The sequence below is a fragment of the Limanda limanda genome, chromosome 13, assembly GCF_963576545.1.
Source record: "Limanda limanda chromosome 13, fLimLim1.1, whole genome shotgun sequence".
Taxonomy (NCBI): domain Eukaryota; kingdom Metazoa; phylum Chordata; class Actinopteri; order Pleuronectiformes; family Pleuronectidae; genus Limanda; species Limanda limanda.
The window spans coordinates 11,539,525-11,566,645 of NC_083648.1; the positions used below are offsets into that span (position 1 = coordinate 11,539,525).

Genomic DNA, 27,121 nt, shown 5'->3' on the forward strand with positions numbered 1-27,121 from the left:
TTGCTGAAGTCACGTGGTAGGGGAGTAATTGACAATGCAATGCACAAAATGTATCAGGTGTTTTCTTTTGTTTTCACTCACACTTAAGTGGTTGGGATAAGGGGAGTTAAACTGGGGACTGAGGTTTTCTTTAAGAGGCAACATGAGGAAGGAAGTGATAAGGAACCTTGGATAAGGAAATGAGCTGAAGATGTGAGTTTGAAACATTAACAACTATCCACACAATTCACACATTGGTCAATTTAGAGTCTCCAATCAACCTCATCCCCATTCTATGTGTCTAACTGGAGAAAACCCACGTAAACACGGGGAGAACATAAATTCTACATCACCAGCGCCAATATCTAATCAAGTAAATCCAAAGGCAAGGAGCCACTCATCCACCAAATTCCATCTAAATCCATGAGCTACCATGCTAGGAGAAGGACAAACCAACTGGGGTGACTGAACAGACTCGTAACCTCGTTCCAACCTCACTGGCTGGCAGAGGTAACCGGCTGGAGCTTCTTTTCATGGCTGAGCATCGGAAGGGGGTATGTGTTGCATTAGACAAATTATTCACAAGCTTTTAGCCTCAGTATGTCACATGGGCATATTCCTACTATTTTTAGGCCTTTTGTTGGAACATGCTCTCTCCCACACAAGCATATGCACAAAACACACGCACCCTGCTATTCCTCCTACTCACACACACACTCACATGCACACGCAAGCTGACACAGTGACGGTGATTAACCATCTCCATATGTGCATCCCTGAATTTTGATGGACCAGAAACAGCGAGAGGGTTTATTTCTTTTTCAGAGGGAGAACAGCACAGACAGCTTGAGCTTGAGTGGGCTACTTTTTTGAAGAGAGAAGCTGTAAAGGCACTCTGTATGGGTGTTGCAGTTTTACAACTATCTCACATGGAGGTGGGATGACTGGATGGAGGCAATCGTTTCAGTCTTGACCATGGGAACGCACAGTGGAGGAAGCAGGGAGACGGGTGGGACTCCCATGTGAGCATCCTGTTTACAGGGGTGGACCAGAGACGAGCGGGGTACAGTAGGGGAAGGAAGTTAGGGAGAGAGAGTTTTATTCCAAATGTAGGAGCCACTGGCCGCCTACACTAGAAATATTTTGAGCAGCAACGATGTTAGTCATGGTGGTCATCCCATAACCTATGGGTGATGCATGAGATGTGAATGTAAAAATAATAGACAGGCCCTGCAAGGTGGGTGTGTTCGTGCTCTATTCCTAGACCTACGGCATGTGGGAGCAGGAGTACTACAGTGTGTGTTTGTGTTGGTTACTGGAGAGGGCTTCCTTCCCTTTTCCCCAGGAGGAGGAAAAGACAGTTTCCACTCCACGCTTGATTCCAATACCCATGTGTAAGCAGCTCTACCGCTCGAGACCATTATCGCCTTATCTTCCTAATCTCCCTTTGAATGATGAAGACTATTCCTGCAACAGCATACAGACACAGTCAGTGATCCAAATGTGGAGAGATGCTACACCTTATATATTTAATACGTGCTACACCCTGAAAATATCAAAATCTTTTCACCTTGAAGCACAGGTTGGTTTTATAGTGTGAATATTAAAACACCAACTGAAATAAATTGAAGATCTTTCAATTGTATATATGTAGAGAGCTTTTATTCGATTCCCGATGCGTTCATGCATAAGCATTAGGATAAACCTTTGATCTCACGCTTTGGCCTTGACCTCTGACGGATTTGAAAAAATAAAATAATAATAGCAAGATCACAGGTCTTGACCCCACAATCCAAACTGGATTAAAACCACTCGAGTTATCTCCGTAACGGACAGACTGATAGACAAACACCGCTTGTTAAAATACACCAGCTCACTACTGTGTAGCACGGGTGTAAAATAAATTTTAAAAGGGAGACAACCCAACAACCAAAAATCCAAGTTCATTTCTTGTCGGGCTCTTAAATGTTAACATTAAAGTTAATGAATGGCTTTTTTTATTGACTGTTAAAGCGATAATTTTTTATTTCTGCAACATAAATTTCTCAATTACACGGAAAGTGTCGAAATTGCAAAACTGGCACTTTGCATTTTCGGTTCAAGTGAGGACGTTAAGCCTGTGAAACACACATTACCGTACTATTCAAGAATGAGAACGCAGATGTGTTACAGCTGCTCCCTATAGTGAGCGGCGATAGATACCAAAATGGAAGTATTTTTTCCAGACAACCACATGGTTTATTCCCCTGCATGGAGACAAACCTGCTTCCCAGATGCCCCACTGGCCAAGATTTCCGTTACTGTTCGCAATCAGCACCCATGGCTGACCTCTCTCCATCCATCACCCGTTTAGCAGATCAATGTCTCTTTCCTCTGGGTCTTCTGGGTAATAACAAGGATGCCACCGTGGTTAATCCTCCTGCCCTGCTAAATGCAACCTGACATCAGCACACCTCCACTACAGGACTGGGCATGCCGTACCGTAGGGCATTGATGACCCACATAAGTCGCAACAGGGCACACGCATGCGTAGGCGCGCACACACACACACGTGCTTATTCTATAGGCGGGAAAAGATGTTATGCATCGGATGGCAAGACTCGAGGACCTATAAATACATCTATATCGGGTACTTATATCTCCACTCTCTGCATTTTTCCCGCTTCTTTTGAATTTAACCTGAACTGAGTCTTATTAAAGATCTAACTATGAAGGAAACATGTCTAAAAATCTGATGGAGGACAGGACACTAATGAACTTTTAGATTTGTCATCCAATCATCTGTACAGTGTTGGAGTTTAGAGTTTAGGGAAGTTGGTAGAGAAACGAAATGGAAAGAGATGTAACACTGCCAGCTGTTACTCCGTGACACAAATAGCGGCACTATTCTTCCGTTACAAAACACACACATGCACACACAATGTCAAGATGCATCAACTTTAAGGTGTCTGTGTGCAGGCGAGGGACGGATGTGCTTCCCATATCTGATCAGCTATGCTTCTATGCCTAAATCGCTCTACTCCTTTATTTGTTTCTGAGTCTCTTCGGATGACTTGAGGTGATTACCCGGATCCAAAGTGACAGGCCGGTGTTAAGCCAACTGTCTGCTCGGGCAGCGGTTGACGTGCCTTGCTGGAAGGTGGAAGAGGCCACTACGGGTGACTAGAGGCTGCTCGCTGCACTCACCTAAGCGCTATACATTTCAACCTAAAACATTGCACTTTACCTCAGCTGTGTTGTTTAGCTTCACAGTTCCTGAAATGAGTGATACTTAATTAGTATTTAACATCCTCCTAAAAAGTTGCCACATGTTCTTATATAAGCGGGTCCTTAGAGGTATCATGGGATGCCTCCCCCTCTGGCACTGAGGAGGTGTTAATGTGTGAAATGTTTCAAGCTGTTCTTTGTGTTAAAGTGATAAGAAGATGAGGTACATGTCTGCATGGGAATTCAGTGAGATGCTTCTCCATTATCTCTATATTTGCACATGGGCCTATGTGTTCCAATGTCCTTACTTGGAATTAGGTGCAACATGAATAAGTTTGGCTGCCATGTCGTTTTAACATTTTGAAGATACTGGACCACATTTCGACTGCAACAGAGGCTACGTTCAAATGATCAGGAGTCAAAAGATCAATTGAGGACGAGCCAGAGAACAAAAGATACATTTTAGCCACAACCTCAACCTTTCAGTCAAGACCAGGAACTTTGTTCAAGGCGCTAAAAGGTTCAGACCATTGTTTGCCTGCTGATGTATGAACAACCCACGGCTACAACAAGCTGTTCCAGTCCAGTGCACCAGGCAGCAGTAATGACTTTACAACAATGATGATGCTATATAAATCAAGCACTACAATAATAAACATTGGAAGAGAGGCTTTATGTGATGATTTACTGTTTTACACTTGGGATTATTGAGTCAATGCTAGAAAAGAGACTAGAGCTAGTAATGAAGACTGAAATGTCAGAAAAATGATTGAATGAATTTCCATGGCATTTTGTAAAGACATGGAGTTCTTCAGATGATGACGCCATTGGCTTTTTCTGTGGCAATGCATCTTTTGGCTTTGAGTAAAATATGTCAAGAATGAAATTTCAGTAACATTTTTGTCATTCCAACAATATAGGCGTTACTGAGTCTGTCATAAGGACGGAATATTAAACACTTAAGAGCAGTCAACAGGAAAACATGACAAACAGCTGTAAACTATGCAGTGTTTGAACAGCCTCACAAGCATTTGATTAGCTAGACGAGCACTAGTGATTGTTTAATCATTCCTGTTACCGCTTGTTTTTATCAACAATTCAATGAATGGAACAATTAAAGATGATCACATTGTTGTGCATTTTAGAAGGAGGGCATGTTTATTTTTCATAATAGGAAAGGGGAGGGTTACATTGAATAGTTTTAACTACCTGGTAAACAAGAAACTTATGTGTGTGTGCACTAGAGGAGTGCTTCCAGTCGCTCTTGTAAAAGCTGAGTGACACTCTGCTTTGTGCTCCCATCTATTGTCAGTCACTGCAAATCTTTCAGCTAAACAGCTCGACAAGGTGATGTTTCTTAGACCCAATCTCCACTGATAGCAGCTGCTGAGGCAGCGTTAGGCAGCAGTGCTCTTTTGGCTCAGGGAACTCTGGGGAAAATATGCTGCCACGGCCCAGGTGACCATGAGGCGTGCATCCATCCTCGGGGAGAGGGCAAAGTGGATAATTAATAGCTTGATGGATGCCCTCAAATTCTGATAGCTCATCTCTCTTAGACATGTCACCAGGAAGGACACAATCAGAGAGAAACAGGCACACACGCAGAGCCACACAGTCACACACGCAGACACTGTACAAACCCTCCTCCCTCAGTCCAGAGAAACACATCCTGAATCCAAATGAGGTCACAGCCTGCAATATCTCCCCCATCAAACCATTATTACCCTTTGCCCCTGGGGAGAAGGAAACTAAACACCCTTCTGCTATTAAAGGCATTGCACAGCTCCATCTATCAGGTCAGCGCATTACTCTCCACTGCCTGTAGGGGAAGTGTCTGGATGCACTACAACACAGGGATGACCTGAAGGAGGATTTGCAGTGCGCCGTAATGCAGAATTTTTTTTTTTTTTCTTACTTGAATTTGACCCACTTGCAAACTCAGTTGCTATGCTGCATTTTTAATTTCTAGCACGACTTTATGCACAAACAAACCGCGTCACATCTTCACATATCGGATTTTGTTAACCTGGGGCTAATCTGTGTTCATGGGCAGAAGCAGAGGATGTGTAAATATGAAATCACAACTCACTCGTAACTCTCGCCTGACAGCTGGAATGAGGAACTACAATTAGAAAGGCCCCATAAGAGGTTCATGAATCACGTTGTGCAGCTATGAATTTTTAAATAAATGATTTATGTGCACCTAAGTGAAAGAAATAGCAGCGTTTCCACCAGCAGCACCGTCCTTCACGATACTCGCTGCATTGTGGTCATGCTCCATCAAGCCATTCAATCAATATCAGCCTAAAAATAGAATCCGGTGCAGCTGACAGAGACGAGAATTGTGTTATGGATGCTTTAAATTGAAGGTGTCGGCATCAGTATGTGAAAAAAAAGAGAGGAAGATTTCCCCCCCTGTGATTCCCTGTCAGTGGAGAGGGTCTGAGGCTGACGTATAAGCGGATATATGCTCCCCTCCTCCTCTCCCCCTCTTCCCAGCTCCACTCCTGTCGCTGTTATGTAATGAGTGTGTGTTACGAAACCTTACATTGAAAAACACGAGCCCACTGAGCGGCTCGCTCGCAGCACACAGACACACACATAAAAAGCTCGGGGGATTTTTTTTCGCCTCCTCGCTTGTGTGTAAGTGAATGCAAATGTTGCCACCGTGTCTACTGTGGTGGAAAAAAATGCCCGTGTGTTTACCCGTGCATACAACATGTGTGGAAGCATGTGTGCACGAGAGTGACTATTAAGTAATTGAAAGCATGGGTGTGAATTTTTGTATGATTGCGAGTCTGTGAAAGTGTACTGAGCTCCTAAATGAATTATTTAGTATGTTTGTGAGGGAACGTGTATGTATGTGTATAAATATATATAATAATAAATGCATGAAGAAAAAAAACAAGGGTCCAGACTTGCATATTGCAGTAAAAGTGTGCATAGGGGGAGATACAGAAAGGACAGGCGAAGCAGAGACAGTAATGTATAGATAGATTTACAGATAAAGAGTTGCTACAGGCGTATCCTGTCACCCCGGGCAGAAAGACCCACAGGAGGAAAGTGCACAACCTCAGCTAATCTCACTCAGCTGTAAACCTCAGCATTAAGAGTGGCACAGAACAGACAGAACACAATCCGTCACACAGACACTACTGTCCAAAAATAGGAATTGCAGCGTTGTATAAAATCATGCATGAGTGGATGTTATTACATGACTACAGTTTGGGTTTTTATATATTGATTAGGCTGTAATCTTTATCAGTTATGATAACGTATGTAAACTGAGTGGATTCACTACTGTACGTGTAATAAGTCAATGTTGACTCAAGTATTTAGGATGATTATTAATGAAAACTATAGCTCCCCAGAACATTTTCCAATGCACCAGCATATATATTTGCACATCCTCCAGAACTATAGATAAAATACACCGAATTGTGGATTGAGTCTGGTACAGTAGAGATTAACCTCTCAGAGAATAACCATTAAAGAAAAGGTAATTAGATAAACACATAGCTCGCACAATCCATTCAATTCACTCTAAACGGTTACATTTACAGTTAATTACATTCATTGACGCAAGTAGGTTATCACATTGCCATCAGATAAACGCAGGTAGCCCATTAGCCATTAGCATCTCCAATAGTTGTTTAGTGTAATGGATAAATTGACACATTGCTAATTGGCCATGTAAATTATGAGTTCTTCTGAAGAAATATAAAACAGGTCCTTTTAGACATATTTGATTATGAATGTTCTGAGCTATATTTACGCAAATGAATTAAAATAATATCCCTTTATCAAATCAGAATTATTATTAGATTTAACGAAACCTAATTCAATGAACTAACAACTGTATAACTGATTGATGGCTGAAACACAAACAATGAGGGTGGTTCATTTTACTGTGCTTTTTGGTTTGAGTTACAATACTAATAATTACACATTTTTCATAATATCAAACCCAATGTTACTGGATCTGTATAGTAAATGACATCATCACTGCATGGCAGAATCTGCCTTTCTTCTACAGGATCCATGTGGCGTGAACCTGAACTATAGGGGATTCACATGAAACAAAGCATGCACTGAAATACCCTCAGAAGATAAAAGTCAGTGCATGTGCACATTGCACATGATGTGTGCAAATGCTCAAATGTCACGTGATGACATCATCTGTAAGAGCAACACAGTCATCCACAGTCACTTTGAAGAGGAAACACATTTTTGTTGATACGACTTCAGTGATTTATGAAAGGCACAAGCTACACAAGCTGCGTGTCTTCCTCTCACGCTGCCTGTGTAGCTGCTCAAAGTGTTTCCTGACCTCAGGGATCGATAAACGTGCCATTTTCGATATGAGCTCTGGGACTTTGCATTGTAATGACATTCTTTCATTTCCTCCTCCAGCAACCTGATGCTAATCACCCAGAACTGAAATAGTAAAAGCAATGAAAATCCGAATGATAGTCCCACTGCTTATGTTTCTGAGTTTGTCAGATTGATTCGTCGTTATCTCAGAAATAGACTTGGTGTCATAATTGATAAAAACATTAGCCAAAAAGACATGCTACAAAAAACATGATTGTATACGAGCAGAATTAGCAAACACACAGATTTGAACAGCTATCCATTTCGGGACTTTGCAATTCATTGTGGACAGACTAAAAATGTAACCCAAACCTTAACCATGACCAAATCATTCCAATCGTAATTCAGTGTTTATGCTGGAAAAAGGTCCTGTAGAACGTGAGTACACACACACACACACACACACACACACACACACACACACACACACACACACACACACACACACACACACACACACACACACACACACACACACACACACACACACACACACACACACACACACACACACACACACACACACACACACACACACACACACAGTCCTGTACTGACAGATTCCTTTGAACAAAAGCTAAATTATTTTGTTATCAACAGAGATGCTACAAGTTACTGAAGACCCTTCATCACATCATTTTAGGCTGATTAAATGCTTTTTTTTCTTCGAGGTTAAAATACTTTGATGTCTCAGTTGGCTCCAGTGAGTGGCTAATATCTTGCAAGCTAAAGGTCAGATGCATTCTCCATCAAACGCAGTGTTTATGTAATGCCGCTCCGTGTGGATTGACTCAAAATGCATTCCCTGGTGTGGACGAGGGATGAATATTGTATGTTGGGGAATAATGAATAACCAGCAGGTCATGAATGCGTGAGAAACAAGCGGGAGCCTGCTCTGTCACACACACACACACACACACACGCACATCCAGCAAGCCTGCACACGTGTGAACTGAGTTACTGTTGTGTGATAGTAAATTGGCAGGAGTGCTATGGTGCCCACTTATGTAATGTCTCTGTCTTGCTTACTCTCACTCACACACACACAGATTATAACCAGAAAGGTTTTTTAACTATGTGTGTGTGAATATTTTAACGTTTCAGAGGGCAAGGAAGGTCTCGGCTGAACTGAAATGTTTTAGTTTTTCCCTACTCATCATCCTCCATTATCCATTCCCCTAGGTATATAACGTCACGTTTCACTATCTCCAGCTGTCATCCACACACTCTAATCCTCTACCTACTTTCTTCTCCTAAGATTAAAAGTCTGAGTTAATGTTTTATGAGCCGGCCCTTGCAGGGATTCACCATTTCCGGCCCAGCTAACTCACGACCTGACCTCTCTTTCTTCACACAACAGCACTCTTTTTAGATATGTCAGCACGGTTTCCAGCACACAGACGCTACATCCTTACTAATATGATCTCCATCCAGACGAGCGTTTTAGCTCTGTCTCCGTAATATTTTTGGACAAACTCTCCTGAAAACCCGTTAAGCACTGGGTATGTGAGTTCCAGTTTAAACAGGGAGCAAGTAGTCTATTCTGCAGCAAATACTACGGACGAGAAAGAACAGTGGCGAAAAGAAAGACGAGAGATTTATTTTCTTGGGCCAACACCGAGGAATAACATTTACTGACAATTGTTTACAAAAAAATTCTTTCAATGCTGGTAGTTAAGTCGTGACTGATAAGAACCTATTAGGAAGTGTAAGCATTTTTGCCAATCCATACTGCAACACAGCCCCAGAGTTTTCAAACTAAAACGAACCCGGCCGTGTTTTCAAACTTCTCTGTTGTAGGTCGCTCAAAACTGGAAAGAGTGAAGTAATTTAAAGCTAAAACACAATCTTATGGATGTAGTCAGAGGCACCGTAAGTGAAAAGAGAAGCTCCAAAGTGTGCCAGATAGTGTACCAGTTTAACATTAGTATTCCCTTCAGGCCTCCTCTACATCCACAGCTTCCTCTTCCTCCAGCCCCCGACCGGCACACCCATTCCCTGGCTCCTCCCACAGCCCTCCACTTGCCAGCGGTCCCCGCAGTGTGTCCTCAGCACAGCCTGTGCCATCACGTTCAAGGATACACTGTTGACAGCTACGGGTCACTGCAGTCCAGGCACAGGGTGGCACACACTCATGAATGATGCAGCACTGGCCCTCAGTCTTACAGACCTCTGCTAGCACATGAGGATACATAATCAGGCTTGCATGGGGTGCATGGTACTCACAATGGCACAGAGGAAAGCTGTGGCGTGTAGGGAAGATGCAATTAAAGCAAATCCCACAAGTCAACAGGCAGTGTATGACAACATTGAGAAAGATTCTCTGCCTAGAGAAGCTCATTACCAAGGTATGACCTGAGGCTTAAATCCCCATAATGAGCTCCATTATACCATATGTAACATTATAATAAAGCTTAATCTATAGAACCATATGGAGTCACAGCATATGGGCTAAAGATGAGAAACATGGACAATAAATATATATACATATTAGAGCCTGATCAATAAGGATCTTTCAGGACTGATGCAGATACAGATATTCAAAGCTTGACAATGAAATGTAACTGAGGCTTGATATAGTATATTTTAACAAAAACTTTATAATCTATGAATATAATGAAAACACAAATGCAGCCAAACACTTTGAACTGGCATCTACTATATAAATGTTTTATGCAGCATTTTAGCTATTTAATCAATGGATTAATAAGAGAACAATTTGTATTCATATAGTTATTTATCAAAGGCGTATTACAGCTCACTAGTATTGCGCCACCACAAAGGTGAGACATCAAATCAATGGTTTTATTTCTCAACTTCCAGAAATACTGGAGCCTATTTTTCCCACGATGCAACATGATAGTGTTAAATTTCAATTGTCTGATAAATGCCCTCGATCTATTCAACTCCACGCCCTGAGTGTGTAAAGATTCTTCAGGGGTGACACACACTAGCAGCTGTGTTTAAAAGTTTAGTGTGCGGTAATGCAGGGCTCTATTATAAAAAAAAATGTTGCAGTAGCCAATTCAAGCCAAATTTAATTTGTTGCTATTTGGGGTTAGACAAAAACAATAGGCAATCAACAGGTTAAGAATTTTCAGATGATCCTGCTGTCATATCTTTACGATTTTACCGTAATCCCAGCAAGGGGTGTCTCAAACACACATATTATCTCATGGTTCAGGCCACCGGTTGCTCATCGGCAGCGTCACTGTGTCACCTCGGCCTCCGCATTCTGTCACTCAGGACTTGTTAGTGGCCTGTGTACAGCAGCAGCCTGTCTCTGCAGCACTCCACACGGCTCTGATAAAGCGCGGCGCCTTATGGGGGCTTAGAGATGGCGAGAAAGCGAGTGGAGTGAGCTATTGTAATCTTAAGCACCAGTACAATAACCCACCCCCCGCCCCTACCCCCTCCCAGACACAGAGGGTTTTACGTTTACCCACCTCGCTTTCAACCCCCCCTGGGAAGTGCATCAGGGAAGGGTGAAATACGAGAGCCATGGATGAAGGGACAGTTGCGATAAAGGAGAAGGCTGACGACACCTCCCTCTGATACCGAGGCTACAGGGGTGAGAGGAGAACGTTAATTGGTAGGCCGGGGAAGTTTTGACATCGTGCACAAGGCTAGAGCTGATTGTGGTGGAGTGCACGTGGATGGAATGCATGGGTTTGTGAGTGTGTATGTGTGTGTGTTTATGTGTATGTCAGTGATTAATTATCTTGCAGGAAGTCCCGCCTGTTTGTCACACTGGGTTCCCCTGTTCATTTGTACCCCTGCATTAATAATGGCTGTCGTTGAAAGAAATGAAGCGGCGGACGTATTCCATTCATCGCTCCCCCGTCTTAGTTCCCTCGTCTCTTTCTGTCCTCGCCGTTTCTCGTGGTTCTTTTCACAAGACCATAGTCACCGTCAATATTGCCTTGAGCCACAACTGCTTCCCAAAGTGTCTCGTTGTGAACACCAGCATCATTAATCCTCATTAAGTCAACCTGACAGACGCTACACAACAACTGTCCAAAATCAAGCCTTTCAAATGAGAAGGAACAGGCAATTAATGCCATTATCCTGAATACAATGAACTTCAACTACAATGCCAGCACACCCATAGTTGGACATAATTATAATATGCAATTTTAATTATAACTTAACACTAAATTTTAACGCCAACAGAATCAGTAATGCCAGTAAAACTGTAACTGACAGGAAAGTAGTTACTCTGCTATGAATAACTTTCTGTATTTTCATCGCCTCCTCCTGAGGCTTTAATCAGATTCTTTACAAAAAAAAGAAATAAATGTTCAATGGAGATGTAGAAAAAAATGCCACTATCCCTGCGTGGATGTCCATTATGCAAACACATTTTTAAAAGGTCACAAAAGAGCAAAAGTGCAGAAGATAATTAAGTAGACTGTTGCAGCAATGAATGGAAGGTGAATTCTATGACATTTGTCAAATTCTATTATGGGCTAAATAAATGTCCTTCCTAATGTATTGACAGTGAAAAGTTCACAATATGCAGCTCTAAAGACTCTTTTTTTGCAAAAGTGAAAACCCAGAGGAAATTAGGAATCAATTCAGAGGGGATTCAACTCTGAAATGACTAACAATTACAGGAGCATCAATATTTGGTGTTACACACACAAAAGCATCTCTTAAGTGTCTTACAGCACAACAACCGATTTATTTAGGTGCTGCACTGCCGCCAAAACCTTTTGTCCTCTTATGTCATTAAGATTGAGAGCATGATAAGTGAACAGAAGCTGAAGCCGAGACTTAATGGGTCAGTCTGAGACAAGGACAAATCTTATCACAAATCACTTTCTTCCAGGCCTGAAATTAGGTGCTTTCATTACACATTAGTTTCCAATTATGTATATAATTTAATTAACCTCATCACTGGCACTGTTAACATTGTAAACACACAGCATACACTGTCAACAACTGGCAGCAGAGATGCAGTTATTGAAGGTATCTAAAATATTGCTGCACTCTCCATCATTTTGTACAGCTGACATCATTTTGAACGTTCTCCAAATAAATCCTTAATGCCAGGCTTTACTGAAATCATGAGCATAGCTTGAGATGCTCAATTCAAATTGCATCAAGAAGTATATGCACATTTGTGTGCTTTAAAAGATAAAACAATCTCTCTTGAAAATATGACATGGCAGCTTTCGATTTTTTCAGTGAACAGATTTGATTTCAGGGACTGTGTGTGTGTGAGCATGTGCTACCAGTCAACTAGCAGATTCCTGAGCAGAGAAAAGCTGATTTAAGTCAAAGGCAGCAACACGAGCACCAGAGCAGGGTACTGTCCCCGCTCGAGACTCCTGTCTAAACCTGTCTTCATCTCAAACTAGGCTATGCAATTTAAGTATTTGTGCCTATCAAAATAACATATACAACAAAGCCGACATACTTTTTAGAGTTTAATCCGTTAGCTCAAGTGAAAAGCAACATAATCTCCATAAATAACACAGAACAACTGTGCTGTGACAATGCTCGCTGTAGGTTAAAGATTGATGACACATCCGCTGTCACAACCGTCACAATGCATTACCCGTGATGCCAGGAAATATATGATCAGTGTGGGGTGACTGTGAGATATAGTTTGTGCCACTGACTGGAATTATTAGCTGCTAATCCAGCGATGAAGGGACAGTAAAACTACTTTCAGTTCCAAGTTTTCCCTCAGGTTGGCCCGCAAACACCCAGATAATTGTTTGTTGTTGTTTGCGCTTAACCTCTAATGCCATTTATTATCAGAGGCTATGAAGGACTCTCGTAGCTTAGCTAAATCTGGAAACGAGCCACTGGGACGACGCAGGCATCCAAGTTTTTTTTCTGGGAGATTTTATATTAGGCCGCCATGTTGTAGTATTCCTTTGACAGTGCGGAAGAAGCAGAGTTATAAGAAGGTTCATACAAAAAGGAGCAGGACAGGCAATAATAAAAGGTAAGCAGCTTTGTTATTTTTAGTTCAGTTATTTTTTTCCCGTCATAATACAATACAAATCCGGCTGATGGGCAGAAGGAGCCTCGGAGTAATTGACAGGAAAGTTGTCAGCTGAAGAGTGGGTTGTTCTTTAATCCCGCTGAAGGACACAGCCCAGAAAGTAATCAGACCCCAGATCTGTGGTTAAAGCTACAATCAGTCTGGTTCATTGCAGAGAGAAAGGAGGGAAAAGACGGAGAGGAAGGCTTTCACACAAGAGGAGCGAAGAGGGTGAGAGGGAGAGGGAGGGAAGCATTAAAGGGCAGCTCTCTCCTGATGATGCGCAGGGATAGGATGAGTGAATGAATGAGATTGTGATGCTGTTGCACATTCCCCTGCCCCCACGTGCTCACTTTTCTCTTTCTTCTCCTCCTTCTCTCCCCCTACCCTCCCTGCCTCCCTCCTTTTTCTTGCCTTTTGTTTTGTTTAAAATTTAACAAGGTCTGGAACAGTGGAGGGCTGAAGCGGGCATCCGGGGTGTTTTGGCTCGGCTTCGTGTCACATGCAGGGGCCATGTGAACACAGTGCCACTGAGGGAGAAGGAGGGGGTAACAGGGGTGCACAGGCAGAGAGAGAGAGAGAGAGATAAAGAACTACAGAGGGGAAGTATTCAACCAGAGGGACTGGGAAGCAGTGTGAGCCAGAGAGAAATTGGGTGGTAGCCGAGCGAATGTTACTTAAACTGTAAAGAGACACTGCCATCGAAACAGGAACTGGAGACAAAATAAGATTGGCCAGCGAAACTGTGTAAGAGCAAACAGAGCACAAATTCAAAGGGGGAAAGGACATGGGAAGAAAAGTAAGAAGTAACTTCCTGGTGCAGCAGGTGAATGTTCCTCTCTTTTCTCCCCAGGGCCTGGGTGATTATCGCTTTGCACAGCTAACAGCAAGTGACAAGCAAATTGCCATGTTAATGATTGAGACCGGCCGCACGTGGAGGGACGTCTTTTCTTCTGGACTTTAAGCTTCACAGATCTCAGACACGCTGTCCCTACTCTGACTCAGCTTTATAGAGCACACCTGTGTCACTGAATGAAATCCAATAGAACAGTCTTACAATAAATCGAACCGTTATGAAGCCTAGAATAGTTTGTTTTGGTATGTACAGTTTGTTTAGCATTAGATGAATCTGTTCAGTTTTGGTGAACACTGGATATTCATTTTTAATAATATAACGTTCTGAAAGGGCAGTTCCTCGGTTGCGTTGTTGCTTTTGATATTTCAAACCTGCAATAACTTATTTCTGGTGTAATGGAAACAAGCTGTGGCGATAACACTGACATTATTGGATATTATTTGTTTGCAAAAACATATTTACACATCTAGGAGATATGAAGCAACAGTAATATGATTTGAGATTCCTGTGCCTGTACAACTGATGAGTGTAACTCCAGAATTCACACTGCTTTTAGCTCTGTATTTGGTCTCTACCGGCTCCTGAGGGAAATATCTCTCTCTTCAGCAGCAAAATGCTTCTCTATTTTCATCAGTTCATCTCTAGCTTTGCTTATATATATATATCCACTTTACTTACAATGCTTTTAGAGCAGTGAGAGTAAATCCAAATTACAGTTGCCTTAAGCCTTGAGTCCTGCACCAGGTAACACAGCAATAAAGTTGTGCAACATGTAAAAAATATATATCTATATATGAATAAAAACATACACGGGTAAAATTAAAACTAAACATGGGCGAGTGGTGGGTGAGAACGAAAGTATCTATTTTATCTGGAGAAATCAGAAATCAAAATGATTGTGCAGTATTTAGAACATTTAAATCAGCTTATGTGAAGCCCAGTCCACCGCGAGGATTTGTTGTATTGTTGAGAGCTTATGACACCACCTTCGACCAATTCACTTTCCCTCAAATAACTGTCACTACAGACAGCGAACGCACTGGTACAGGAAATGGATGACATAGAGGCAAAAGTAGCCAGTGGTGAATATGTTCTTCTCAGTAGCTTTGCTGCTTGTAAAAAGTATTAGCTTTCGATAGCCGCAAGCTAGTCTGCTGAGGAAACACATTGACAGCTGCAGGAGCACTGAAGGTGCTGAGACGAGTGACAGATACTTTTCCAAAAACACAACTCAACCACCGAAAACTGGAGAAGGACACAACCTATTTGATGTGATTGACTATGTGTGTAGCATGTGTGTTTAATCACGGGTGACGGGTTGGGTTGCGGGAAATATGTTAACAGTTCCAAGCAGGTCCAGATTTGACTTGAAGATAATTGCAGGTAACAGGCCAGGTCCAGTAAGAAGCTCTGCGGGTGCAGGTTTGCAAAAATGGACCCATGCAGGGCTCTGCTTTGAAGCAGGAGAAGCAAAACAATAACCTGAAATACACTAATATGCACCGTGGGAAAGAGCAAAACTGCGTAGATGGGTAATAATTATCTATGGTCATTTGATCCATCGCTAAAAGAGAAAATATAAGATTACAGCACTCGTATTTGTGTACACAGATGCATGTATTACGACCTTTGCTTGATAAAGGGGCCGGATTATTCTGCATTAGACTGCACATGTTTGGAACTGACTCATCTTAAATGATGACATTCTGTAGATGTACATCGAGGATTTGAGCATGAGTCATATACATTAACCACAGTCCCCCCCACTGTTTGCTTTTCAAGCCTTTCTCTTAAAATAAACACTCGCCAATGAGGAAGTATCAATCTCGTGCTTCAACACCTTTTTTTTTTCAGGGGAAGATGAACTTTAAACTAGGTCATTTCATATCAACAACTCTGCCCTCTCTTATTAGAGCAGAGTCCATAAAAACAAGATCAGCTCCACCCAAACACACCTTATCTCGCTGTGTCCAAATGATAGAAAGATTCGGGGACAGTCTGTAAAACCCTGAGCTCATTTCACAAAATACTATTAGCAAAACACTATTAAGACTATTTATAACAAATCTATTTAGCTTTATGTTTCTGTATGGTACGACGGAGCCTCTTTGAAAACAGGACCTCTAATAAACAACTCTGCAAAACCTAACTGGCCCTTTTAACTTACATTTGATCAACATGTGTGTAAGAAAATAATGCAAAGAAATTGGAATTTTAACACAATGTGAAATAGCCTCGCTGGAGACTTGGATGCTTTGTAAAACAAATCAGTGTAAGCACCACTGGAGCGTTGGTATTTAAAAAGCTCCTATCCGAGAACTGACACAGTTCTGTCCTGTACACTAGCGGGCGAGCAGGCTGTGTGTTCCCTAATCGGAATTTTTTGGGCCTCTTTAATGCTGAGAGTTGCAGATGTTGTCTGGTATTAGGCTCTGCTGCTGCTGATCAAAGCTGTGGAAAGTGAGCCCCTGCTGGTCTTCCTCTAATCCCCCACCCCGGCCAACCTCATGCATGTGGTCAGGGCAGGGACTGGTGCACGACTCTGGGACAGTTGGCCCCCTCCATGACCCTGCTGAAGGGGGAACCTCTCGCTCGCCTTTGCTCGTGAACTCCATCTACTCTGACCTGTCGAGGTTTCTGGGTAGGATTCAGCAAGGGCAGCTTGACAGACAGCTGAGAGGCACGGCTGCTCCCATAGGGCAGGAGAAGCCCCTGCCCTTCCCAAACGCCAGCCCCCCCTTCCCAGTCTGTGTCTTATGATGTGCCTGCAGCCAGACAGGAGTGACATATCAGCATGACATGTTCGGCCTAGATTCAGCTGCTTACCTCAAAGCATTGAGAATTTCAATTGCATACTCCTTTGTTCCTCTGCTACATATTTCCACAGGGGAACGTGAACTAAACACAACTGTACATCAAAACAAGCACCATCACAAGAGGAGGCGGAAAAATAGGGAGATTTTATGTGTATTAAAGCAGTAGGAATAATTTACACAAGCTTAATTTGACTTTTTACCTTTTATTAATATTTCTATTTAATAATTATGAGGATGACCAGTAATTCTTGGAATGTGAAGCAATAAGCTATGGAGGGATAAAGAGATATGGGAAGATAAATGGAAGCTGTCAGATGGTGTGAGGGAGGAGGAGATGCAAGGAACTATAGCGAGAGCAGAGGGAGGGGGATCGATCATGAGAGAAATTGAGAGAGGGACAAAGATCCGGCGCGAGAGGGAATGAGAGGAGGGTGGGAAGATGTCAGCCGGCGAGGCAATCTATATTCGACAGAAAACAGCTCCCTTGGCTTTAACTGCTACAAGCCGACACCGCCATCCCGTCCCTGTCTGCTCTCAGCAGACACACACACACACACACACACGTGAATCTTCAGACACACACATACACACCCAGCTCAATGCTGAGCGTATGGTCACATTTTATTTAAGACCACTTGTACACGTGGAGCTGGCTGTGAATAAGCATGAAATAAAGTATTTAAATCCATTCGTTGATTGCTGCCTCGCTATCATTTCAGGCGCACACATAGTGAACCTAGAAATGTAAGTGCACACTGACACATGCATATTGGATTTGAGCTTTGGAACGTGTGAAAGCTGATTACACAATTACATAATGACTCAGCAATGGGCCATTTAGAGAAACCATTAGCTATCAGGCGTGGACATACAGTAGATGTGAGAATGGATGCGGCGGCCTTGTGTTTGCCTTCATGGAGAATCTGCAGTTGTGCTAAACAAAGCCATGTTTTGCAGATTTAAGTGAAACAGAGACTTGAATACTGCGATTCATGACTGGTGCCTAGAAAAAGAGAATTTGATTAACAAAAATCCTTCACTGAACCACTTGGAGTGATCCGCATATTTTCGTCGGGAGAACCACTGGCTGTTCATAAAAAAAACCCCAAACCCTCAAAACCATGAAAAAAATCAGACAGTATGTTCTCCTTCTGCCTTTAAGCATGTTTAGAGACACAAGAGTGAGTGTGGGAGCAATCTGGCGTAATGACGATACGACGGAAACGACAAGGCTCTGACAAGACAGAGTGAGCGGTTCTCTCTGCTTAATAGCTGGAGAAAGCTGGGAGCTTCATTAAGCCTTTAAACCTCACAGAGTCGTTTAAGTCACCACGTCACAAGCCACCGCCTCCTCAGAGAAGGCCTGAGGTAAGAGTGGAAAGACACAGCCCTGAACTGAGATCCCTTGAAGCGTTTACAATGATCGAACTGTCTTCTTACGTTAACATCTTGTGTCTGCATGGTAAATGGACGATTATACCAGGAAAGCTGCTTCTATTGTATGTGCGCATTCATATTATTTTTCTGCAATTTCAGCACTTTTAAAGTTTTGCTATCATTTTTTAAAACCTTTGATTTCTATAATGACGTTAAGAAAATTCTGTGTTTAATTATGTCGTACATGAAGGACTAAACATCTGTAATAGATGTGTACATGTGACCACAAATTGAAATGAGGAAAGCCACTCTTGTAGGAAACAAGAGGGAAAACCTCTTTAAATATTACGCAAGAGGTCAAAAAGTAAGAACTAGAATAGTGTTCAGCAGAGCGCGAAACTCCACCAAGGTCCAACAGTCCCTTTAAATCAAGCTGCACCAAATTTTGCACACTTGGAGATATCAGTTACCTAAATGTTCCGTTTTTTTCCCAACAAGATCCATGGAAATGGTGAAAAACATCTATTCACGCAATGTTAAAGAAAAACAATCTGTACAAAGATTTAATGGGTTCCTCCCTGACCCATAACGCATCCTTCAACCAAGTTTCATTGAAATCTGTTGAGTTGTTTTTGTGTAATCTTGCTTTCAAACCTGAGCTTCCGTGCAGAGAAAACTTCTTCCGAAAGGCGCAGTATATAATGTTATTTTGAAATAAAAGAAATAATGCCCATTACTAATCCAGATGATACAAAATTTCATACCATAAATGTACAGTTCTTAAAAGAGAGTAAATGAGACCCTTGTTGTTTGAAAGCAGGTTTCACCACACATCAGCTGTTATTAGTTCTGCTTCAACAGCTCTTCCTGCCAAGTTCACCTTGCTGGCGAATACGGAAAACAACATTGGAATTAACTGAAAACTTGGTGAAGCGCGCTGACACCCTCACTGAGCCCGAATTTGTTTCACAGGAGCTCAAGCTATAAACTTGTGTTGGGCTGAAAGGAACTAATGCATTGATAGTTTCTCAGCCAGCATACGCCAATGGTCATTAATTTCACTCATAAAACAGGCCGAAATCCTAACACCACTTTGGATATACAAGAGGCTGCTTTTAAAAAGAAAACATCTCGATGTTAATAGGGTGAGTGGCGAGTTCACAATGAGCTGAAGTGCGTGGATGAAGAGTGTTTGCAAGGCAGAGTAGGGTAATGATTCTAAATAATTTACTGCACTGCTTTGATTTGCTTAAGATCTCCAGGTCCACTGCCTCTAGGGAAATCCTGTGCCAGTGTGTGTTAGGGTTCAGTATAAGTTCCTTTTCTTGGTAGTCCTCACACAAACAACAACCTCTGGGTGAAGGACCTTCATTACATGTAGGACTGAAGATCTCCTATCCTCAGAGAAGAATTAACACTGATCTGAACCCTATACTTTCACTTGAATGGACAATTAAAACATGGCTGTGACTTAGGGGGAAGTTAGAAAAAACAGTTAAACCCAACTCTCTTGGAGTGCAATACTTGTATTTACAGCTAAGGCATCCTGTGCTTGTCAGCAGTAGAATGTGAACGTATTGATTATATGAGTCAGTGGATGTTTGTTTTTTTACCCTTTTCCCTTGTACTCAAAACTCTAATAAAGCTGGCTAAGCATGACAAGAGGCTCCTGTGTGGGCAGCCCTGAAAGGATCACTCGTCAGGCTGCCAAAGAGGACAGCGGCCCTTTGAACTAGGCAGCCTTCTGTACATGCATGTGTGTGTGTGTGTGTGTGTGTGTGTGTGTGTGTGTGTGTGTGTGTGTGTCAAGCAGGGCAAAGTGACTTCTCTCATCTGGCCACCGCAAAGTCTGTGCAGTCAAAGCACGACCTGAACCCTTCAAAGTTAAATTGGCCCAAAGGATCCGCCAAGACGCACCGCAGCAACTCCTCGACTTAACGGCCTCCTCCCATCCTCCTCCTGCTTCCATGATCACGCCGCGTGCTGAACGCCTCATCTGCCTCTTTTATTAAAGACACAGTACCGTTTATTGGCCGCGTGCGTGCTTCATATCTAGGTTACCATCAAAGCGGCACATTGCAATTGCTGAGAAACTGGGCCGTAAAATAGGGTTTGGATACTGGACTTCCTGTATCAAAGGCCACTATGCATGCACAGGCATGCAGACAAAAAGGCCCTCAGTGTGACTGAGGTCTACAGTTGTGGCAGCTGCGGCTGAGAGTCGGCCAGCGAGTCAGCTGAGGCTGGCCCCATCTCCACTATCTGAGCAGGAAAACCATTTAAATTCAGCTCAACATGTGTCGGCATGGTATCCCCCTCGCCCATACACACACCCCCAACCCCCCTCACTCCACTTCCTCCTCAGCAGACGTGCCTGACATTCTAGGGGAGCCAGCGTACATTCCTCACATGCTTTACTAGTGTAAGGAAATGGCAGAAGAGCAGGCCAGACACGTCGGCTCCTCTTTCCTTTTACAGTGGGTGCATTCTGTGTAAGTGCGTATGTGTGTATGTGTGTATGTGTGTATGTGTGTGTGTGCTCTTCTGTGTCCTCCTCCATGTAGCAAAATGAGAATTACTTCTTTTCTGCAGCCTGCGTACTACTGAGTGGTGTCATTGGCTGAGGAAACTCAGGTGACCACAGTTAAGCTGTCTCACATGGGATTTGGAGGCGTCGCCCTCAGAGAGGCTCCAGGAACTGTTGCCGCTGCTGGTTGAGCTCAGCTGACTGCACAGAGTCATTGGTTTTATTTCCCTAAACGCACTTCCATTCACACGAGCCCCGGCCTGCCTGCTCAAACAACCTGCCACATAATGCCATCTAAATTAAACCACTCCGGTAGCACCTCAAGCAACTCAGTATTTTAAGAGCACAATAGGTCACGAAGCACGTGAGCCTGTGAACGTGAGCAGAAGCACATGTGGCCATTTCAGCATCGTATTGAGTGACCTGTAGTTCAACAGCCTCTCTGGAGAGTAAGCTCAGAGTGAGCGTCTCTGTTAGGGTCTCGTTCTCCATAGTTCAGAACCAACAGACTGTCATTGCGCAACTGTCGTCACCAGACCCCCCCCTCCCCAAACACTTGCCACAGCAGTGACAGCAATAGCATAAGTGGTGGAGGCGGGTAGCTTGGTGAAGAAAGGGGCTTCCTGCGCTTTGGAGGAGCACGTTAAACCAGCTTGGCAGGCTGTTAGTTAGTGTGACAGGGGCCGAGCTGGATGCCATTAGGACAGGCACTGTGCAGCATCTCAATGACCAGAACTCACTGAGTCCACAGAGAGGGTTTATGGTCCTCCCGGCCATACCGCTCCCACCCCTACTCTCCACCCAACCACAAAGGCATTCAGCCTTTTCATTAGGATGATAATGGGGCAAAAGCCGGAAAGGGCCCCATGTCTGAGCACCATAACTTGCGGTGATGGCTTTGTAGCGATGTCATGCGTGTCCATGGGAGCGCTGCGTGCTGCTACGGTCCAACAGAACAGACAAGGCCGGAAGAGACAAACAAACAAACAAACAAATAAAACACGGATATGGAAATTAAAAGGAAGTCCCCGAGGCAAGGTGGATCTGGCAAAGCAGAACAGTTTGGACCATGACCTCGCTGTGACCTGTTCATAAACCATCACAAGGACCATTGCTGCACTCACCTTCCCTGACAGCAAAGACTGTGAAGAGATAATATGTGGAAAGGGGAATTAATAGTGGGGTTTGCTCTAATAGTAGAATATGTGACTACAACTGTCTTGAAAGCACCTGTTACTAAGACTGAGCATCATGTGCTGTCCAAACTGTGTGCTGTGCAAAGGAGGCCTCAGCAAGTCCCAAGATGAGCCTGAGGAACCGGATGGTGAGAGAACGTGATTAGATCTGAAAGCATTATTCCTCTTACCTGCATAAAAACGTAACAAGGAGCCGATTTCCGTGTTAAGCCCTTCCTCTTGAACTCGCCATGGGTCCTTAAATCCAAGCTTAAAGAGAAAGTCATTCTGGATCTGCAGAGGCCTCTCATCTGGGCTAAGCCTCCTGACAGCTTCACCATGCAGCTGCACATACAGCGTGGGGCTGGAATCACAGGAATTCCCATTGTGGTCTTCTGACAGCCCTGGTTTTGCAGAGTCCGGATGCTGGAGGTCAGGTGTAGTACCTGTAGAACAGGCTCTCGACAATGAGCCAGCACTGCTGCTGGTTGGCAGGCTGCCCAGGCTGTGTGGGCTCAGCCTGCTGTCCGGCCCCACATTGTCATTTAAAAGTCCCATGTTGCACTGCTCGTAGCCGGCAGCGATGCCACCGTTGTGGTGCTGGGAGATGGGGTCCATGCTGGTGGTGCTCGACGCTGGACAGTCGAGATCCAGTTCGTCCGAGGAGCTGCCGTACATGTCGTGGCCCTCCGTGGCGCTGTCAAACGTGGGGCTGAGGATGGAAGCCTCGGTGCCCAGGATCATGTCATCGCTCAGGGAGTCCCTGTGCTCGCTGAGCCGGGCCCCGGAGCTGAGGTCATCGAACGCACTGCTCTCCACGTCCGAGCCAGAGTTCAGTCCATAGCTGTCCACGCCATTCCTGTGCTCTGAGTCATCATCATTGGGGGTGTCCATGTTGGAGTTGGAATTCAAATCTGACAGGGAACAGGTGATGATGTCTTGCGACTCGGAATCAGGGGTGAAAAGTTTTCCATCAACGTCCTGTTGCGTTTGCCTCTCATCTGCATTCTCCATGAGCAGCAGCCTCAGCCTGTCTCTGGGATGGCCCCTCAGATCGGTGGGTTCCAGGGGGGTCAGGTGGTTGCCTTTCATACTCGAGTCTTCCATCCCCTTGCATGGGTTATCACCATAATCATACTTCACATTGCAGTTGCCATTTTGGTCAGTCTTGGGGTTGTCTTTACAGAAAATGCGCATAACGGAGCTGGACTTACTGCAGAGTTTACTCAGACGGAGCGCCACCTCGCCGGCTGTGGTGTCCATCGTGCAGAGGACCGGCCGGGGATATGTGGGCGTCAGTCGGTCGTGGACGTGCACGGAGCCCCGGTGGAGATCTGCCCTCACCCACTCTCGGTCCGCGGGTTGCAGCTGCATGTTCTGCCGGTGCTTCAGCAGCGTCTTCCTGTCCAGGCTCCGGGTGTGCAGCGACGCGGAGGACAGGGCCGAGGTCATCTTGGCCCCGCGGGGGGAGGCGGTGACAGCCGGGGGGGCGGCGGTGGCTGCAGCCGGGGCGGCGGAGAGGTTCCTCTTCAGCCGCCTGCGTCTCGACAGGAGGGAGCCGGAGCTGCCGGACAAGCCCCGGCCATTAGCCGCCACGGCTCGGTCTGACGCACCGGATCCCGGGGTCGTGGCGGAGTGAGGGAGGCTGTTCCCGTTCCGGCTGTTGCCGTTCCTCGCCTCCGCGCGGGAGGGAGCCGAGCGTCCGACGCCATCGTCCAGCGGAGTCCCGCCGCGGGAGAGGGACAGTCCGCCGGGCTTCTTCACGAACTTCCCCGCGTCCTCAGCGGCAGCCCGCACGCCTTCCATCGCTGTCCCGGGTAAATAACGGTGCGCACTCGGTTCCACCTCCTACTACATTTAAAAGCCCGGAGAGGAGCCCGCCTCGCTGGGTGTCCGGGGCGGTGTGGCTGACTTGTCCCGCTGGTCGTCATTCACTTCTCTTCCCTGTCCCTGCCGGAGTCTCCTCCGCTGCTCCGGGGAGGGGGGGGGAGAAAAGAACCATGTTACCGATGAGATTCTCCGGGAAGAGGCAGGGCACGGCGGGCGGGGCCGGGGCGGGGCGGAGCGCGGCGCCGGGATACGAAACGAACGTCGGCCGACCTCCTACGCAAATGCCGTCTGATATATATTCATGAGGACGACACAAGATGGGGGTCGCCGACAACAACGCGGTGGATTGTGGGAAGTGTAGTGCTCCGCTGCTGCTGGCGAGGAGGAGGCAGAGCGGAGGGACTACATTTCCCGTGGAGGCGGCGGCAGACGACGGGAGTAAACACGGCTTGGTGTTGAAATGTTTTGGAGATGCGGAGTCTCCTCTGCTGGATGAATGGAGAAAGCGTAACAAAAATATATAAACACGTCACATTAAACATGGAGTCTACGGCCAAAACAAACACACACTTATAATGAGGGTTGCACAACAGCGAGGTGAAAATAAAATACTTAAAATTCCGTAGTGTGGAGGAATGATGCTTCCCTGCGGGGGCCATTTATTTATAGACGAGCAGGGTGACGAGGCAAATAACTTGAGCACCATCTCGTCAGGACGCCATTTCACAAGGCCACCGAGCACACTGGTTCTCTTGTGTTTAGCGCCATCTAGTGTCCGGAAGGCATATAAGCCATATTATAGAAATGGGTCTTTAAAAGAGAGATTTAAAAGAGGACAGCGAGGTAGCTTGTCAGATTCCCAGTTGAAGGTTAGTCCAGGGCCGGTCCTGGCAATGTAGGCACCCTAGGCGAGATTTCAAATTGGCGCCCCCCCCCCCCCAACATACACACGCAAACTGTCGTGCATCCACAATAACTTTTGGACTGTATACAGATGCACACACATGCAGACAAAATTGTAAGCTATAAAAAACAATAAAAATATATAACAACAAATATAAAGAGTTTGAAATCAGCTGTACTGATAGCATATCATGGCATGTCGACAAAAATAAACATTAATGATGTCCACAATCGGGGTGGTTCTTACCTCTATATTGTTCTTTCTTCTCCTCCTCTACTTTGCGGTGCTTTCTGAATTGTGCACCTGATAATTTCATCTTTTTTTGATTCATCTTTGACTCTAACCGCAGTCTGTCACCGCAGCGTGTCTGTTCACACAGGGAGCCTATCCAGGAGGATGTTTAAGATGCTGGCTTGCCTGTCCACGGAGCCACGGATAGTGACATCAGCAAATGTCCCTACTATGCTGCCAAAATGAGTAGGTTTTTATACGTCTCTTTGTATGCATCATGCTGCTATGAGGAACTGTTGTGAGGTTGTTGTTGTCAAGGTTTGTTTTTCTCTTTTTGTGCATCCAGCGGCGTCGAGTGGAACGGCATATGCCAGTCAACTCGCCATGGCCGACCTCTGACACCCAACGGGACATGTTCTGTTTGCGACTTGGATTGCTGCTCTGGCTGGATTCGCTGCATGGTATCTGATGTGATCCTGCCTCCAGCCTGTCATTTTGCTGCTGAGAGAGGGAGAGGGAGAGAGGGAGAGGGAGAAGAAACATTGAAGGAAGGCGAATAAGGGGATTTAGACCATTCCATAGTTTAATACAAACATTCTTTAGGGTCCAAGCTAATTCAATATTACACTTAAAAACTGTAACTGGCTATACGGCTGACAATGATGCACCTATATACAATACACTGTTACACAATTACAGTTCTTTTTTTTAAATCCATTCTCACATTTCGTAATTCATACTTGGCCTCCAGAAAGTTGGTACATGTGCACAAGTGATACGGATCCGAAGCTGTTTTTCAAGACATAGCACACCTACACTTTGACAAGTGCATGTTTTATTAAAACTATTTCAGATAATTGAATGTCTACTGATGCATGTTGAAATGATTTAATTATTTGCTTTGGGTTTTTAAGCTATATTATGATTAAGGTGTAAACAGAGAAGTTTGAGAAGGAAATTTTCTTCTTCTAATATTAATGGTTTATCTAAATTCTTTTAATAGACCTGTAGTTTATCTACTTGACGGTTACTTATGTTCGAGGTAGGTCTTTTAACATCTCATTTGTTTTGAATACACAAGTATCCACCATCGCTACAACTGGGTACCCATCATGTATATGACTTTGACGTAAGTTTTCTCCTGTTAGTACAAAATTATAATAATACAAAATTAATTACACTGCATGTGTAATTAATTTTAATTTTCACCCTGACACAGTATGCTTGTTGCACACAGAGTACCAAAGGAGATGTGTTGATAGTAACATTTAAACCAGGATGCTGTGCTCTCAACGCATACTGTCTGCATGTGACTCTGCAGTATTCTTTCATTAGCAAAGCTCATTCAGGACAACAGCTCGAGTGCAGCTGTTTGGTCACAGCCATGGAAACCTAAGTAATGATACTGATGTGTTATGCATTCTCGTTTCTCAGGTTCCTGCTGCAGAAAGATGGCAATATAGTATGTTGGGCATGGACTGCCTGATATGTAGGGTCCATGTTTAATTCATTTTCATGCAAGTGTTTTTTTTTAAAATGCTAAAAGTGTTTTTGGAAATACAGAAGGGACACATACTTGAATTTCAGGGACGCAGGTTGAGTAAAACTTTGTGTTACGTGGGGAGGACTAATTTGTGTTGTTTTTGAATTCTCTTGCATTTTCAATAACCCCAGTTCTTATATCCCTTTGTGTGTCTAACTGAACAGAGCTTTATTAGTAACTGAAGAGATAGAGTAACCTTCATGGTATGAGAGGAAAAATCCAGTAGTATGTCCTGCTCCAAACGGTGAAATGAAACTCTCTTCTTTTTTTTCTGTTCATGCGGAAATAAAGTGGATTCACTTGG

General features: G+C 44.2%; 1 protein-coding gene and 1 long non-coding RNA gene across 3 annotated transcripts in view; one reads left to right on the forward strand and one right to left on the reverse strand.

The window, feature by feature from the left end:
* The window catches only part of phlpp1 (PH domain and leucine rich repeat protein phosphatase 1), a 45,431-nt gene extending 21,114 nt beyond the window's left edge, over positions 1 to 24,317 (reverse strand). The window contains exon 1 of the mRNA XM_061083793.1: positions 22,501 to 24,317. Coding sequence (XP_060939776.1) covers positions 22,501 to 24,115 — 1,615 coding nt within the window. The 5' untranslated portion in view covers positions 24,116 to 24,317. The remainder of the gene's footprint in view (positions 1 to 22,500) is intronic.
* Positions 23,814 to 27,121, forward strand: LOC133017653 (uncharacterized). 2 transcript variants are annotated; one of them, XR_009682784.1, is made up of 3 exons: positions 23,814 to 24,126; positions 25,406 to 25,520; positions 25,621 to 27,121. It is a non-coding gene; the product is annotated as an uncharacterized LOC133017653 (long non-coding RNA). The 2 variants fall into 2 exon arrangements; XR_009682783.1 differs by having other exon boundaries at positions 25,423 to 25,520.